The sequence below is a fragment of the Lissotriton helveticus genome, chromosome 7 (genome assembly GCF_964261635.1).
Source record: "Lissotriton helveticus chromosome 7, aLisHel1.1, whole genome shotgun sequence".
NCBI lineage: Eukaryota > Metazoa > Chordata > Amphibia > Caudata > Salamandridae > Lissotriton > Lissotriton helveticus.
This window is the reverse complement of record NC_136068.1, coordinates 1,040,715,928-1,040,734,509: the sequence shown is the minus strand read 5'-3', so window position 1 is coordinate 1,040,734,509 and position 18,582 is coordinate 1,040,715,928. Positions and strand designations below refer to the sequence as shown.

The 18,582-nt window shown below is 43.7% G+C and overlaps 1 protein-coding gene across 3 annotated transcripts in view; it reads left to right on the top strand.

The window, feature by feature from the left end:
- LOC144769658 (glucagon receptor-like) overlaps nucleotides 1-18,582 on the top strand; it is a 641,797-nt gene that overhangs the window by 552,746 nt on the left and 70,469 nt on the right. For all 3 annotated transcript variants that reach the window (XM_078653833.1, XM_078653834.1, XM_078653832.1), the window contains exon 10: nucleotides 13,930-13,999. In XM_078653833.1, coding sequence (XP_078509959.1) covers nucleotides 13,930-13,999 — 70 coding nt within the window. The remainder of the gene's footprint in view (nucleotides 1-13,929; nucleotides 14,000-18,582) is intronic.

Below are 18,582 nucleotides of genomic sequence, written 5' to 3'. Positions count from 1 at the left end.
CTGTTAAGAAAATTAACGTGCAGAGAAGAGAATCTTTAGGGTTGAGTCAATCCCCTGACATGAGATGCTTGTCACCCCCTACATCCTCCTTGATTGATGACATTATCTTGCAAGAAGATCCATCTGGGGAGATCTGTAGTGGGCCTATCTCCCAAAGCTTGATTGACACATCTATTGACGCTACTTTACTACCTGAGGATGTACTATTTTGTGAGGAAGCCGAAGGTACTATGGACACGGGCACAGTACTTGATTTAGAAAAACAGTCTTTCACACGTTTGGACGAGCAGTCACCCACAAATTATGGCCCTAGGCCACGAAGACTTTGCACCAAAAATCCACCAAAGAGAGCAGGGCTTCGTTCAGGTGCCAAACGGAAGAGGGTTACTACCCCGAAGGCTAAACAAGTAATTAGCGATGAGGATGGTATATCAAGATTATCTCTTGAGGACGCTTTTTATGAAAAAATTACACATTTCCTCGAGACAAAAATTAATACCCTCATTAAACCGCTAATGTCTAAAATTGATAAGTTGCAAACAGAAGTTAAGAAGTTGGGTGGTTTTAATAAGGGGGTTGCTGATGGAATAGAAAACATTACCACGCTTATTTCACATTTAAGCGAAAATACAGGGGGAAATGTTGTTGGAAATGCTGTTGGGGATGTTGTTACTGAAATTGTGTCAAATCGTCCATCAAGGGACATATCATTATTAGAACTACCGTCACTTGTTGTTGATAGAGAGGGTCCCCAGTTAACTAACATTCCCATAGACATATCATCCAAGGAAAATATCACCTCAGCACAAACCCACTCATCAGACTCCTTACAATTTTTGGAAGAAGCGACACCTGTGGTTTTAGTCTTAGCTAATGTGCCCCTATTGGAAGAGGGAGCTGTGGAAAACCCTACTTCTCTTAGCAGTAAGGCTTTACATTGGTTGACCAGCAATACACGTTTTGCACCAGGGGGTAAGCGCCACTTAGCTAGTGTTATTAAGTCAGTAACTAGAGTCCCCTGGCTGGGAAACCGACCAAAAAAATTTAAAGGGGACTGTGTGGTAGTGAGCTTCTCCCCAAATGATGTTCTTCCCAATATCCTTGATAATATTTTTCCTCCCCAACGCAGACGGGGTACTGTTGTTCCCCTGACTTTAAAGTTTTTCTACGGTGAACAGCAGAACGTTACTTATCCAAGAACCCCAGCCCCGGGGAGGGATAGCAATTGGGATTTGAATTTTAGATGGGATCAGGAATCAAGACAAAATACAGCAGGTTATCACCGTTATCCAGCACAGTTTAATCCGATTGTACAACCCCTCCAACTGTTCAATCGCTATGCTCCATTATCCTCCCTGGATCATAACGATTGACTTTCCCCGAGACACGAAAATAGAGGTGATACCTTTCATCCTGCCTCTAGTTTATTAGTACAGAGTTCCGCAGGTACAAGACTTTGTAAAATTATGACTTGGAACATCGCTGGCCTTAGAGCAAAATTAAATAATAAGCACTGGCTGGATATAGTTAGTTCTTATGATGTTCTTGCTTTTCAAGAAACATGGGAAACATCAGACAACCTTGCTTTGGATGGTTTTTCCCATTTTTCTGTCCCTGCGGATCCTAGTAAGGCAGGAAGGGCAAAGGGGGGTTTGGTTACATATATTTCATTGGATCTTAAAGGAAAGCCGAAACACATTACTTTCAATTCACCTAACTGTTTAGCGGTAGAATTAACTCTGCCAAACACCTCTCCCATAGTATTAGTTAATTTTTATAATTCACCTGTCAGTCAAACTGTTAACGAGCATTTGTTAATCTTAGAGGAATTCATGTCTAATCACAGTGAGAATTGTTCATATGGGTATGAGATGATCCTTATGGGAGACTTTAATATTCATCCCTGCCAAGAGCCTTGTTATTTGGGACAAGAGGATCTCTTTTTTCATTCCTCCCCTCCACACTTTGAACACACATCACGTGGAGAGACGTTGGAATTGATTCTAGCTACTTTTAACTTGTATGAGTCGTCTTGTTGCCCTATAGGCCCGAGGGCACCGACATTTGTAGGCAATAGCACGGGTACAATGATAGATTATGTTTTTTTATCATCAAGTCTCTTACCTGAAGTTATTAATTATAGGGTAGAGACCACCGTTTTTAGTGATCACAATCCGGTGATCTTAGAGATTTTATCACAAGGAGTCTTGGAAAAAAGAAAGGCTGACACTTTATGTGCGACGAATCTGGTCCTAAAAGATCAGAATCGAAGATTAAAATGGGATCAAGTGACCCCTATTGCCTTTCTGCAGGAAACCCTGGCAAAGGTAGAAGGGGAGGTCGCAATTTGTTTGGATATTAAGTACCCTGGCCCTAATTTGATCGCGGCCTTTGACGCCATCTGTCGTCAAGTTAATTTAGACCTGACTGTAAAGATAAAGACCGATAGGACCAGGGGGCCCAGATGGTTCAATTCAGGATGCTCTAAGGCTCATTCAATTCTCTTAAAGGCTTTAAAAAACAACCCAAGAGATAAAGCTCAGATAGCTTTGCTGAGGAAGCAATACAACCAGGCTATCAGGCTTAGGAAATCTGAGATAAAAAACCACGCATGGAGTGATTTATTACTGCCTGAAACACAACGAGATAGCGCTAAATTTTGGGCAATAATAAATCACCCATACTTTATCGGTAAAGATAACCAGAGAGCAGATTGTATTATACCAGATGATCAATGGGTGACACACTTTAGTAAAATGTATAGTCACCCAGATATTCTTTCAGACTGCGATACGCAATCTTTGCAACCATCGACTGCTACAATCTCTCCCTTCACTCTTGAGGAGGTTAGGAAGGCGATTGATGATACACTCTGCAGAAAGGCACCGGGGCCCGATGGAGTCCCAGCAGATTTTTATAAAAGCGCCCCAGTATTTAGTTCCAAGATCCTAACAAATATTTTTAACGTTACCAGGGACCTTATCTTTCCTGTCAGTTGGACAAAGTCTACCATAGTCCCTATTTTTAAAAAAGGACAAAGGACAGACCCGGCTTGCTATAGGCCTATCACTTATAGATTCAAGCGTTAAAATCTTAGGTAGAGTCCTTTTAGGTAGACTGACCCAGCTGATAGAGGGGAAGGGCATTTTATCAAATGTACAATATGGTTTCAGAGCTAAAAGGGGTACTTTAGATCAATGTCTAAATCTGGAACTAATTTTAAATAAATATGTGGTTGCTAAGGGGGGTTCTTTGTACATGGCTTTCATGGATCTCTCCTCAGCCTTTGACCTGGTCAACAGGGGTAAGCTGTGGAGGATCCTCCTGGCTATGGGCATTGACCCCCCCTTGGTCAATTATTTATCAGCACTACATAGAGAGCTTAAGACATCGGTCAGAGTGACTATGGAAGGAAGATGCACTTGTCATTTCAACTCAGAAAGGGGGGTTAGGCAAGGATGTATCCTTGCCCCCCTCCTTTTCACCCTTTACATAAATGACCTTGAGAAAGTTATGGCTGCATCCCACATTGATATTCCACGTGCAGGCGAGACAAAGTTACCTGTCCTCCTTTACACGGACGATGCAGTCTTATTAGCACGCTCCGGAGTGGCTTTAAACAAACTCCTGTCATCCTTTGGAGACTTCATGACCTCTCTGGACATGAAAACTAACACAGAGAAATCCCATGTGATGATTGCAGGAGCGGCAGGCAGGAAAAAAAAGTCTAAAACTTTTTATTGCACAGGGAAAGAGGTTAGGAGAGTTTCATCTTTCCCATACCTAGGCGTGACCTTTGATGAAAAGGGCACTTGGGGCCCACAGCACTCCGTTAAAAGCAACGCTGTCGCTAGAGCGGCCGCAGGGTTGCTTGGTTTTGCTAAGAAACTAGGTGCCCGCCCCATGGAAAGCATCATCAAAGTCTACAAGGCAAAATGTGTGTCCATAGCTCTGTATGGCTCTGCTATTTGGGGGTATACGAGTCATGTTAAAATTCAGAAAGCAGAAAATAAATTCCTGAGATCTCTGCTTTCAGTCCCCCAATCGACATCTACCTTTATATTGCATGCAGAGCTAGGTTTGGGTTACATAACGGACTCCTTAAAATTAGCCCCTGTTACAGGATGGATGAAGACCTGGCTCAACCAGGAGCTCTCACTAAATCATATTATCTTAAAAGATGTTTTAGCCCTGGACAGAGCTTTATACATTCCGTGGATTAAATTTGTACAAACACAGCTGACTCTTGCCGGCCGCCCGGAGCTCTTTTCCTCTCCAGACTTAATAACTCTAGATGACCTTAAAACTGTAAAAAATACCTTGAATGAGTTATACGTCTTAGAGAGGGAAGCTATAGAGTTAAGTAAACCCACGGTAAGGAAACATAGTATGTTGAAATCTGGTCCAGGATTAGAACCATATCTCTTCCTGGTAACTAACTCATACCATTGTTTCCTTTTAACGAGATTCCGTTTGGATTTGATCCATCTTGTTCTAGGTAACTATAAAATCTGGAGTAGACCTGGTGATGCCGATCCGTGTGATTGTGACCACTTTTCTATTCAGGACACGACACACTTTATAATGTTCTGTGAACATTATAATGATATTAGGAAAAAATACTTGTTCCCAATCCTGCGTAATCAAGGTTTTATTCAGGTTAAACCTGCCATGATATTTTTGCAACTCCTTCCTAATGCTAAAGTAGCTTTCCATGTGGCTAGCTTTTTAGTTGCTGCAGTGCGGATAAATAAGAACCGCATTAGAGCTAGGCACTTTATAGACCGCTGAATATTGTTCTCTATTTTTAATTCAAAATCTCTTTTTGTCCTCCCGGAGGGTCCCTTTTCCTAATAATTTTTAAACTTTTTCTAATGCTTAACCTTTTTAATGTATTTTGTGTCTATATTGTGATTTTAAATTGGTTTTTTAATATACACTTTTTAAGTATGTTAATTATATAAACTTTGGCTTGTATTTGTGCTGATGAATTGTTATGTACTCATGCTCGTTCTTTTATGATTTTTAATAATCGAATAAAGATAATTTGACTGACTGACTGACTGAGTGTTCTGGTCACCTCATTGTTCTTCTCCCTCTGCCAACTTCTCTGCAATCTCTGGAGGAGTGGTTGCCTTTGTTGCTCTTGGAGCATGACTTTCCCTGTCCCGGGCATCTGGATTGGGTGTGGATTTATGAGCCGCAGTTGTCACAATGATTTGTGGCTGTGTGGGATGTGGTGTTGTCGGGCCATAGTGATGGTTGTCCCTGGATCTCTTCCTCCACTTCCACCTTGACTTCTGCTGGCACATCATGGCTTGGCTTGATGATTACTCTTGCCAAGGTGACTTTCATTTGTTTGACTAAGGTATTCCAAAGTTCATGGGACCGAGACAGCACAAGTATATCTTCTAGCTTTATGACTGGTTCTCTGAGAATTAGTCTGCATGGTGCTGTGGGCCTGCATCCTTGGATTAATTGTATCAAGACGTCTTTGGTGGGGTTGTCATTAGTATAGGTGCTGGCCATCTCCTTTAAATGGGCAGAACAGCAGTCAATGTTTAAACCTTTTCACTGGCTGGTTTGCCGTAAAATAAATCAGTCACAGTGTGGGTTTATATGTGGGTTGAAATGGGTGTTTACAGCTTTTAATATGAAATCATAGTTATATGATAGTGATGGGTAGCTTTTCAAAGAATGTATACACATCTTCACTGACAGAGAGTATCTTCTCACTGTGTTGTCTTTTTCATGGGCCGCTGTGAAGTAGATATCTGGGGGCATATTACCAAGGGTGGCGATAGGCAATTATTGCCGATTTAGCAGCCGTTTTCGCCGCTAAGCGGCGATAATTCTACTGCTCTATTAGCAAGTTGTCGCTAACTGATGTGAGCAACAGCTTTTAGGCGATAGCGAGCGGTTTGGGACCCGCTTTGCATGTCAGCGATATTTATCGCTAATGACATGCAAAGTGGGCGTACCCAACCTGTTAGCGACTGAAACCAGTCGCTAACGTCGCTATCGCCTATTAGCAAGGCAGGCGTAGCGATGGAAATATTCCTGCTATCGCCAAAAACTAACGCCTGCTCAGACCAGTTCTTAGCCATGTTATCCAATGGGAGGTGGATAGCATGGCTAAGAGAGTTTTGTCGCTAATGCGTGAATATCGCTGTATTCTCAGCGATATTCACGCATTTTGCCGCTATCGCTGGATATTTTAGCCCAATGGAGAAAAACGTTGCTAATAGCATGTTTTCTCCGCTAACATATCCAGCGATAGGCAGCGATAAAAAAATCGCCGCTAAGCCTATTTAGCGATAATTAACGCTACTTGTTGGTAATATGCCCCTTAGTCGGTCCAACCGTGTCTTCTATCATGGTGCACTTATGGAGAGGCCTGACAGTTCACTAAATTATAGCATAGATGCATATGTGGAGGTGCCACCTGGGGATCGTGCAACAGTTTCTTTATTGTTATGACTAACTTTGAAGGGTTTTTGGATTTCAGTGGAGATAGGGCGCACTGCCTAGAATCAATGTTTAAGAATAAATTAGCGACATTTGAGACATTTATCTTTGTCTATACTAAATTGTGGTTGCGAGAGCTTTGCTTTGTGTATGTTTGTAACAACCTTTGGCTTGTTCATTGAACGGTTAAGGGCTTTCTCCGTTCGCTCTTCACGCACCGCATCTTCTGTTTGTCGCTAATTTACTCTTAAACGTTGATTCTAGGCAGTGCGCCCTATCTCCACTGAAATCCAAAAACCCTTCAAAGTTAGTCATAACTGTGTTTGTTCAGTTTGGGTGCCTCCACGTTTAGCCCTTTAAAGTTTCATTGTAATTCTGTAACAATCTTTGTTCCAATATGGACAGAGACAAAGCAGCAGCTGATCTGTTTGATAATTTAGCAAAAGGGATGCCTACACATCAGGCTTCTGCCTCGACAGGTCCTGCGCCTGTTGAGGGTCTCAGGGATAAGTTTATCAAGTTGGAAAGATTAAAAAAACAGGAAAACTCACGGTGGTGGGATGGCACCACCCTTAAATACTACAGACGAAATAAATATATACCGAGAGGACTTCGCTCCCATACCTTTCCAACATATGATGATTTAGACGTAGATCTAATAGTAAAATGGGAGGAGTCCCTTAATCAGAACTCCATTAATTTGATGGATATTCTCATAGAGAGTGCTGAGCGCAAAACCACCAAACTCCAATTAGAGATTGCTGTTATTGAACAAGAAATCAAGGATCTTAACAAACCTGAGTCTACGATTAAAAACTACACCACACTAGACGAAATCCTATTAAAACACCAGGCAGAAATCAAAACAAGGAAAGCCCGTCAAATTAAAAGAGACGAGGCAGACTACAGAAATGGTAGGGTTTACACCTACGATCACAAGTATGATTCTATGATTCCTAGGAAGAAACAAGAATCGCAGACTGGCAGGTCCACAACTACCAGCTCGATCAACTCTAGCACCACCTCACTGAGTTCTACCGGACTCAGTGAATCAGAGAATGAGGTATTAGAAAGCTCAGACCCCACACGCTTGCCTTTTTTAATAGAAATAGGGCGCATCAAAAAGGGCAACAGAACACAACCTCCCAGAGGCGTTGTAGACCCAAAACTCACAGAGGCAAACGTAGCAGCAAACGCAGACTATCGGAGGAAACTCAGATCAGGGACACAGAGGAACTAACAGATCTGGTTGACACTGTTCAAGTAGTCAACCTTTCCTCTCTTTCCTTGACCACTGATATGATTTCTCTACTTAGCAAAGGTTTAAGTTTTAACCCTTACGCAACTGGAGACATCTGTAAAACCAAAATTGACATTTTCAAGTTTGTGCGTAATCTGAAACTAAAGAAACACTTTGCGGATCAACCTAACACTGCCCGACATTCTAAGAACATTCCTAATGTCTTTGAAAATGATTTATTGACTATTAAAGATGTACAAACAACTCATCTGCTTCTTTCTTTGACGGATAGAGAAGAGAGTCCATATGATATGGAAAAATTGTTAGAAGAGCTGGACGTTGAAACTGACTATGGGTTGGCAAGCGGCCTAAAATGTAAATCCAGGTGGACCCCCACATTATCAGGGGGGAATGCCATTGATAATTTCCATAGACATGTTCTTGAGGACTTAGATAAAATCAATACCAAGAACCTAGACATGAAATTTAAATATAAGGACAATTTGACAAAGGGTGAACGCTTAGCTCTCTCTGCTCTCAGCAACAACCCTGATATAATCATTAGGGAGGCAGACAAAGGGGGCAATGTGGTTGTTATGGATCTCGTTGACTACAATAACGAGGTCCTTAATCAACTTAATGACAACTTGTGCTATGAACAACTGACCCATAATCCTATGGGTCCGTTAACGATTCTAATCAATAAACTACTACTGGACTACAAGCAATCTGGTCTTTTGGACAACGAAGAGTATCTATATCTAAAAGTATCTAAACCCACTTTTCCATGGTTGTACACATTACCGAAAATACATAAGAACTTGCCCTTTCCTCCTGGTCGACCAATAGTCTCAGGAATAGGGGGTCCCACTGAGAGATTGTCTGAATATGTGGACCTTTTTTTAGGACCTTTAGTCAAAAATGTACCTTCACATATTCAAGACTCTAAACATATATTGAGTATATAAACAACCCTCCTGAAGGACAAGACCTAAAGACATACGGATTCGCTGTTGCTTATTACCAAATTGTTATTTACCTTTTGAGACATTTATCTTTGTCTATACTAAATTGTGGTTGCGAGAGCTTTGCTTTGTGTAAGTTTCTTTATTGTTGCCTACTCCCGGGGCATTGGCATTGTGCTGGTCATCTGCCTTTGTGGGCTCAGGGTGGTGGTTGTTGCACATTTTGTGATCGGTGGGTAATGGGGTTAATGTGGTTGCTTAATCTCTTTCTCACCTTTGTGTTGTCTGATTAGCCTCTACTGATCTTGGGACAGAATAGTCAAGGGGCCAGTTCTACTGTCTTCCCTGCTTTCATGTTCCGCTGATTGTTTTGTGCTTCCCCATTGATGGGTTTCAGGTCTGAGTGCGTCTGTTCTTCTGTTCTTACTATCTTTAGGTTCTGTGGTTGCCTTTATCACAGTGTACCTGCCCAAATCTGGTGTTGGAGTCGGCCCATAGTGTTTGAGACACCATTAGGTGGCCCAGTGGCTTAACATTGCAATACCCCGCAGGCAGTACAGAACTGGTGTTTTTGCCTTTTTTACTGTGTTGCTTCCCAAGCAGGGGTCTGTGGATACACCAGCGCCAACGCTCTGCATGGCTGGGTGCTGCAGTGTTACCAGTGTTATGACGAAGGGCAGCCTGGTAAGTGATGCCGATGCTGAGCCAGGTTGCCCATATTCGTTGTTGCCAATGCTAGTTGGTTCAGCATAGTGTGGCGTGGATAGCATGGGATAACCCCAGTGATTTCACTCCTTATCATCATTGTAAGAGTGCTGGATCAGTCCCTACCTATGGCACGTGGTGTGCTGACATACGGGACTCACACACTGGGTCACTTCTGGAATGGGCCGTGAGCAGATCCAATTCCCTATATTTATCCAGTTGGCTGTGCCCAGTGGCAGGCTGCATGTGACATGACACCTCATCCCAACCTAGGTGCAGGATGGCTCACTACCCGCACAATTTCTATCACTTGCCTAGCTGGGGAGACAGACTGTAAATAATGCACTGTTTGAATCATGGTTGGTGATGTCCGACAACAAGAAAAACTATAAACCAGTGGTGTCCAGCATTAGTTTTTGGATCATGGTTGATGATAGCAGACTATAAAACAGTGGAGTCCAGCATAGGTTCTTTAGGGATGGATCCATGCCAGATATTCAGGATATTCATGGTGGTAACTTCACGTACTGTTAATCTAATTGCGAATCATTTACGTAGTGAGTGGCTACTCTTACAATGGCTTTCTCCCTGATGTGGCCACATGGGACAATAACCAAAAGATAATAGGGCTTTGCTTGACTGGAATGTCATCATTGAGGATGAACCTGCTCCAATGCACTGTTTAGCTGCTGACTTACACATATGAGTGTAGTGGAGACTCACCGCCCACTGTCAAATAACCTCCACTATTCCCATTGTGTTTAGTGCAAGGACTCAGCCACTAAAACCAAATGTTTTTTGCCTCATGTGCTTAGAGCCTGTATCTAGAGGCTACCTCTCCCGTGCAATATGTCTTCCAGGGCTCCCTGTCAGGTGATATAATGCTCTTGCTAGGAGTCCTTATTCCCTTAATATTAGGCCATGTGTGAAGGAGCAGGCTCTAGTTCGAGCCAGAGTGTTAGGTGAGAGCTCCCTGAGGGTGGATGAGCTCTCACGGGGGTGCAACATGGTCTTGCCTATAAAATGTACAAGTAGATATACAAGATTGAAGGACGGCAGAGGACAGTATTCCAGACAACACCATCTTGATAATGTTCCTTCAGTAGATACGTGGAAGTAGGAGTGAGGGGCGGTGCGGGAAGGGAGTAGTCTTGCAATCTGTATGGGATTAATATTTAGATGCTGCAATCTGCATGCATTCAAACAAATGTCCCTTTTGTTTAGTGATCATTACCAAGTGTGTGTTACTGTTGGACGTCAGAAGTCTGAGGACCTTTTATGGTTCTTGTTAATTGGAATCAAAATGGACTGTTGGAATGTTATTTAGTTGTGCTACGTAATGTTTAGAAGTGAGTAATATTAGAAAGCAACTGAATTTAGAATTAACTAGCGTACCAAAGTCCTGTTTATGTATTAATCATATTGGATACAGCCAGTTGGGTATGTTGAGTATTATGTGCATCTTTGCATGTGCCGTTTCATTCACCTAGGGTGTACGGTAGTCTGTTGCTAAGCTTGGGGTTACTATTATGATTTTTTAAAGCATATCCACCCAGTCTCATGTGCCTGGCCAGCTGAAAGAAGGCTTGATAGCCTATCTTCTACAGATAACCATCTTTCCATCTCAAACACATTCACTTTTGCCAACTATAAATTTACTTACATTGGCCAAAATGCTGGAAAAAAGCCCTCTAATCTTGTCCCAAATTTAGTCTGGCTTCCGCCCATGTCGTGGCACTGAGACTAATCCTCTGGTTTTCTGAGATGAAACCCGGTGTTTTATCCATAAGGTAGTGGCAGCATTGCGGGTACTGTTAGATCTGTATGCAGACTATGACATGGTGGACTAATCCATTCTCACTGAGCTGTTCTCCACCAAGGCCTGGGCCTCACCTCAGATGAAACATACAGATGATTTTGCTCCGTTTCTGACATCACTATAAGCAAATTAACCGCGGCCCACTCACATCTTATAGAAGCACGTTTAACTGAGAGACCTGCAAGAGTCTTCTTTGCCAACAGGCAACGGTTCCTTCAATTGACTACCTATGTCTACTTTTTAATCTCTTCAAGAAGAAACATTCCTATGATGATGACGCATAGATTTATATTAAATTATCTACTGGCTACATGACACATCTCCACCTCGAAAAACTGTAAGCTGAAGGAACAAATTGGGCATTGCTGGTCAAGGCTTTAATTAAGTCCCAACTGGATTACTGCAGTACCTTTTGGTAAGAACTTTCACATTCTCAAGTTGGCAGGCTTCAACAGACAAAAAAGACTTCCATCAGTGGCATGAAGAAAAGAGGCAATGTCTCCACCACCAGTAAATCACTGCACTAGCTACCTATATTTGGACAACATTTGTTCTTGCCTACCAATAGCTTGCTCAAAGCTGTGGCCTTGTACACTTAACATGGACCTCTGGTGAATAGATAAAACTCTCTTAACGTTATAAAGTTCCACCTTCCCTCCCAGGACAGGTGCTTCTTCTTCGTATAGACCCGACTGCTTTGGAATGCTCGGCTGATCGACATTAGACTTATGGCCTTGCTAACCACCTTCAGGAAGAATTGAGTTTGTTTAGGCAGGATTTAGAAGATCAGTGGCAAGAAACTCAGGGATAATTTATATGTTGGAGGTAAAGATACTCCGTTGTAACTGCAATGAAGTATCCGTACCTCCAACTTAATGGTCTTCCCGCCCAATTTAAATGCGGGCAGACCTAAAGTGTAACCACATGGAAACTACTCTATCTCTGCCATGGTTACACCCCTATGATGGCCCGATGGCCTAATTTAGATGGGCGGACATCCAGGTCAGTTTTTACTGCTCGTCATCACCAGGAAAACCATGGCAATAAAGGCAGTGAAAACTGTCAAACCTCCCCGTCGCGGTGGGAGATGTCTCCCATGGTGAAGGGTGCATTTAAAAAAAAAAAAAATCCAGGTTTGGGTTTTTCTTTTTGAAAATAAGGAAAAAATTATCTTGACGGAAAGAGACACACATTAAACTTAAAAAGCATTGACAGGAGCCATTGTGATATTGGTTTCTGTCAATGCTTCACAAATGACTGTCAGCTTGGCGATAATTTTTAAATTTGGCAGGCGGTTACTTCGCCAGGTCGATGGAGTAATTTACTCTGTCGCCCAAACAGAGTAACCGCCATCCACCAACTAATATATGAGGCCCTCAGTTATGTAGAGTGTGCTATTTATAAAGCATATACCTCCATCACTCACTGACACACTCATTGTGTAGCTTTCATGAAGTCTAATGGTAAGTTTAAGCCAGCATCTTCTGGGTGATTGATATGGTTGCCGTTTACAGGAGTGTGTGTGATGGGTGTGTTGTTGAAGTGACAAGTGCATGGCCATCTCTATGGTCCGGGGATGGGTTGTACAAATGATGGCGCCCAGTGCTGCATCTAATGTGTGTGGTAGGTCTCTTTGAGGCATGATTACAATTCACGATGGATGTGCCTCTGAGGTGGCCAACACTTAACCAACTTCACGGCTTGGAGCTGTGCTGTCTGCATGATCGTACCAGGAGATGTGACATGAGCACTGTTGATGTTATTTGAAGTCTGCCTACAGCTCGCTATGGATGTGGCACTCGGGCGGCAAACGCTTAGTTAACTATATTAAGTGCTGCTAGTGATTGGCAAAGTATGAATATAATTTGCTATGTGTGTGCTGTTGAGATGGCACACGTTCAGACAACTGTATTGCTTGCATCCTTGAACTGCATGTGGTTGTGCCAGGAGGTATGCCTAATGTGTATGTTGGTGTGGTGTTATGTATGAGAGTGACTTGTCATCATGGATTTGCTGCGGAAGTGGAAAATGCTTAGCCAGTTATAAACCTTGGAGCTGCATTGCACACTCAGTGGAGCATGAGTTGTGTCTAATGGATACTCTTAGTATGACGTAGATGCTGTACTTACTTATATGTGCTGGACGGCTGGTTGACCTGTGGGAAAGAGGAATAAGGAGAGGCAATGCATGTTCTGAAGACACAAATACACAGATTCTGCACCAGTTACCTAGTTAGGCTCAAGGTGTTAATTTTGAATGTGTCACTGTGCTGGCATTGCTTGTACTCCCAAATAAGGCCAAGGTCACCTTGTCCTCCAGAGGTCTAGCTGCATTAACCGCATCATGAATAACGTTCTGAACTGCCTACCCTTTTCTCCTCTCCTCTCCCCCCTTTGATTGTCACTTGCCTCTTGTCTCTACCTTTCACCTGCCTGACTCTCTGGACATTACGTCCTCTTTCCCTCCCTCGCACACTCTCTCCACACCTCATGCTGATCCCTCTTCTTTCTCTCCACCCTTCATGCTGACCCCTCATCTTTTTTCTCCACCCATCATGCTGATCCCTCTTCGTTCTCTCCACCCCTCATGCTGATCCCTCTTCGTTCTCTCCACCCCTCATGCTGATCCCTCCTCTTCCTGTCTTCATCCGGTGGCTTTCATTGGTCTGTCACAACAACCTCTCTCCCCCGCCTGCCCCATTACACTCCTCTCCGCTCTCCTCTCTCCTGCAGGTGCTGGAGCGTCAACCATAACATGGGTTACTGGTGGATCATCCGCTTTCCCGTGTTCCTATCGATACTGGTAAGTTGGATGTCATCCACAGACCTGGCCTTATCATTCTCGCAGCTTGAAATAAGAAACAATCCACGCTGCGATGAGCAGCCTGTCTTTTCATTGTGGTCTCATTCATCAATTCATTCATCTGACCTTATTCTCTGTTTAAGAAGGGAAGAGATGGGGACAAATGCTGCTGTGGGCGATAACCTGGGAAAGAGGTTTCTGTCCATCACAAATTCTGATGAGGGAGGATGTGGAGGGGTCAGTGGAAGCAGGCGGGAGCACTGGGCCAGATAGGATGAAAGGATGCGCCCTTTTGCATGAAAACTGAGTTCAGTGTCATAAACCTTACTGTGGACCCTCCCACAACCGATGTACTGTTTGTAGAGAAGATCAGCTACCCATGGATTTCCTTCCGCAGGCCAACCTCATTTTCACATCCACAAATGAAAATGGCAGCAAAACGACCTTTGCTACAGGCCAAGGGTGCATTTGGGTGGGCCACTGTGGGCTCGATTTGTTGCATATATGTCTAGGCAGGCCTGCTTCAAGGCCCTCCTTTATCTCTTCTTAGTCTTACAAGGCCCAGTAAAACACACTCTTTTCCAAATCTCTTTCTAAATATTATCACTCTCAAAAAGTGCTTTTTCATGTAATGTTCCCTTGATGGGAAGAGGAGGTTTCTGAGGTGGGAGTATTAGGCAAGTGACATTTCTCGGGCTTCCTCTGTGCGAGCCTTTAGGGAGAATCCTTCTTCATTACTACCTTCACCTGACCCCGACTCTGTAACGCACTCCCTTACAGGATGATTATCCACGACTCCTCTCCAGTGCACCTTATCTCACAGGTGACCTTGGGCCCCAGCCCCATATCAGGCACCATCAGGCTCCACTTTCATTTTTCCCTGTAAAAACATGAATAAAATCACCTTCAAACTTAAAACATTGAATATAGCAGTAACTGTTATTAGCACGCACTTCAAAGTATGTTCCACAGTAGCCCTTATGACCCAACTGCTAATTAAATAAACAAAACAAAAAGGCCATGACAGGGCGGCTTTATCGCTGATGCGCTTTATCGCTGATGTGAAAGTCTTTTTTGATGCCGCACCAAAAACCTCTTTCTCCGTAAATACCTTTACTACCACCTTCCACCAGTGCCCCTCCTCCCTCCATGGCCCCCCTATTGACCTCCTCCTCGGATTCTCTCACTGCCACACGCCACAAGTGCCCCTCATCTCCCCATTGCCCCTCCCCCTCATGACCTCCTCCTCTGATTCCCTCACTGCCACCCTCCACCGGTGCCCCTCATCTCTCTGTAGCCCCTCCCCCTCACGACCTCCTCCTCAGACTCCCTCACTACCACCCTCCACCAGTGCCCCTCATCTCTCCATAGCTCCTCCCTCCACCCCATGACCTCCTCCTCTGATTCCCTCACTGCCACCCTCCACCGGTGCCCCTCATCTCTCTGTAGCCCCTCCCCCTCACGACCTCCTCCTCAGACTCCCTCACTACCACCCTCCACCAGTGCCCCTCATCTCTCCATAGCTCCTCCCTCCACCCCATGACCTCTTCCTCGGATTCCCTCACTGCCACCCTCCACCAGCGCTCCTCATCTTTACGTAGCCCCTCTCTCATATGCATTTCATTTGGTGTATAGCGCTACTCATATCAGTGTAGTATTTGTCAGTACTTGACACCAAGCACACATTATACAGAGACAACAAATCATACAAGTATGTAAATCAATCTACAGGAAATGTCACATAAACCAATGAGGATTACAAGGTGTTTAAATCACATGTCATCCATACTGGTGGGCCGTATATTTTAAGAGGGTTTGGTCTGGAGAAGCACAAACTCAGGATTTAAAGAGAACTGCAGTGGTTGGGGGTTGGCTTTACTGATAAAAATGTATATCTGCCCAAACATACTCATTTCAGCAACATTAGAATAATGAAAGACTGAGGAAGTTCTAACTATAGCACAAAACAGAAAAGCGAAGTTCTAACTATACCATTCAGGTTTGCATGCAGCTCTTTGGTGACAGATCATTGGTCACTGTCCTTTGTTAGGATTGTAACTTCTGAACTGCAAGTAACACAAGAATCTCTATGACAAAGGCAGTAACCCACTGAGCTTCCACATAAAATACAGTTCATCTGCATTTAAAACCTACTAACAGACAAATGATTGCTCTACAGCAGGATCATAAATCACCAACGTTATCTGGGCATTTTTTATTGTCTTATTATTGTCCTGCATCGGCTATGATAATGATAAAATCTGTTTAAATAAAGCACTCACGAAGAATGTGTCCTGCTGGGCCTGTGCAGATTTTAAAAAGAAGAACAAATAGTAACGCATTCTCTTACCTACTCCATTAGTCAAACTTTGTGTCACAGCCTGATGTGATAAGCAGCTGGCAGGGGTTAGGAAAGGTGAATCAGAATAAACAAACTTCTTTTTTCCTGCGCTGCATAGAAAAATAAATATCAACTCCGCAGGACAGTAGGCAAAGGTTACCATTGTCAAAGAAAGGAGTTGTCACCTTTCGCCATGTCCCTAGTGGTGACAAAATAAACAAAGTCTTGTTAACATGTAAATGGTATTTTATAGACCAGTGAAGTACTCTGGTGTGGCTGCGATAATCTCAAAAACTGTCTGTGTGTCTGTGTGCCCGGGAAGCTGTCTCAGCCGGGTTGTGTCAGCCCTTTGAGCGCAATGGCTTTGCACGCCTGCCTTCAATCCGTCACTGCGAGGGCCAAGGCTCATGTTTGGGTGGGCCAGGCTCATGTTTGGGTGGTCCTGGCCCACCCGGCCCACCCGCTAGAATTGGGCCTGCTTTGCAAGCGCGCTGTCTGACTCATGGGACCTCCCAAGCCCTGACCCGTGGTGCTCTCTCCCAACAAGGGGCCCTCATCCTTGTCATTCTCATCTCCCACTTAAAGAAAACAACTTCTGGATACCTAGATTACCGTCACAACAACTTCCGGGTACTTAGAATAGTGTCTCAACATATTCCTAGTACTTAGACTAATGTCACAGACGCACTTGGATTAATGTCACCACATCATTCTGGCTCTTAGACTACAACATTTTCCTTGTGGGAGAGGTGTGGCGCCGCGGCCAGGGCGACTGACGCTGGAATCTGGGGACCACGGTTCGATCCCCAGCTCCGGCGGCAGGTTAGCCCAGCACCATGTGACTCTGGGCAATAGCTCGCTTAATCTTCCCGACGGCCCCCAGCGCCTAGAGACCCTTACGGGTGATTGTGCGCTTTACAAATGTGGACTTACTTTGTAGTTAGATTATTTTCACAACATCTTCAGGGCTAAGACTACTATCACAACCCCTTGGGATTCAGACTACTGTTATAACCTCATGCTAGTGCTTGGATTACTGCCACACCATCTTCTTGGTGCCGAGGCTAAAGACACAAGACTAATGTCACAACATCATCCTTTCACTTTAACTACTCTCTCGTCTTCCTGGTTCTTAGACTACTGTCACAACATCTTGCCGGCACTCCCACCAAGACTTTCACGATATTTTACTCTAGTGATTTTCTTGAGTACAGTGTCCCCTGTAGGCTGCTTCTAGGGGAGGCTATAACAGTGAGGCTAATGCCACACGTAGGACCCAAGGGAGAGCAACGGAGACCATATCACTCCCTGTCTAAATCTTGAAACTCACTGAGAATATGTTCTACCCAAAATAGGATTGGAATTTAGTGTAAGTGGGAAAGAAATGTCCTTAATGGACAAGAACCCTCACTCACCCAAAGGTGACATGCTTCATCATTGGGCTCCATCCGCACATCGGGGCCAGCCGGTCCCCAATGTGGGCTACACCTCCCCATCTAATTTTGTGGTGTGTGGAGAAGCTGAGGTGTTTTTAGGCAAAGGGATGGCACAAAATGTTAGTGGTGAGTGAGGGACAGAGTGCAGTGAAAAAGTGCAAGGAATCTAAAACTTTCTCAAGGGCTCAAATAACTTTATTAGGTAGAGTCCTTGGAAAGGGTTAAAGGAGCAGAGGACAGGGGTGTTCAGAACAAATATCCCCCTTCAGAGGTCAACATGTTTCTGCCTTACTTTGGCTCCTGAAGTAGTCCTTAGGCATTGGTCAGGACCAACTAATATAAGCCACTCTGTAAGTGTGTATGCCACAATCATGGAAATTGTAATAAAATTGCTATACTGGCCATTTCCAAAGGTATTGTTCGTTAATTCGTCACCTCCATCTGAAAAAAAGGAAAAGGCAAGATACATTTTGCCTTTCTCTTCCAAAGGAAACGATTCATCCCCCACAAGCACTAGTGCAATCCACCATCGCTAAAATCATGTTAAACACTAACGTAATTGAAACCAACCCAGAAAGAAAATGAAAAAAGAAGAAAAGAGGTTACCTGTGGGTGGGAACTGACATGGACTCTCTATAGTCACTAGGTACCCATTCAATAACTCTGGCACACTGAACTAGAATCAAAGGAAAGTGACAACAACCATAATGGCAGAAATGAAAAGGGTCAGCAACTTCTTTTATCAATAATCAGAATCGCTCCACATTTTTAAGTTTTGTTTAAAAAGGAATACAAAGGACACTCAT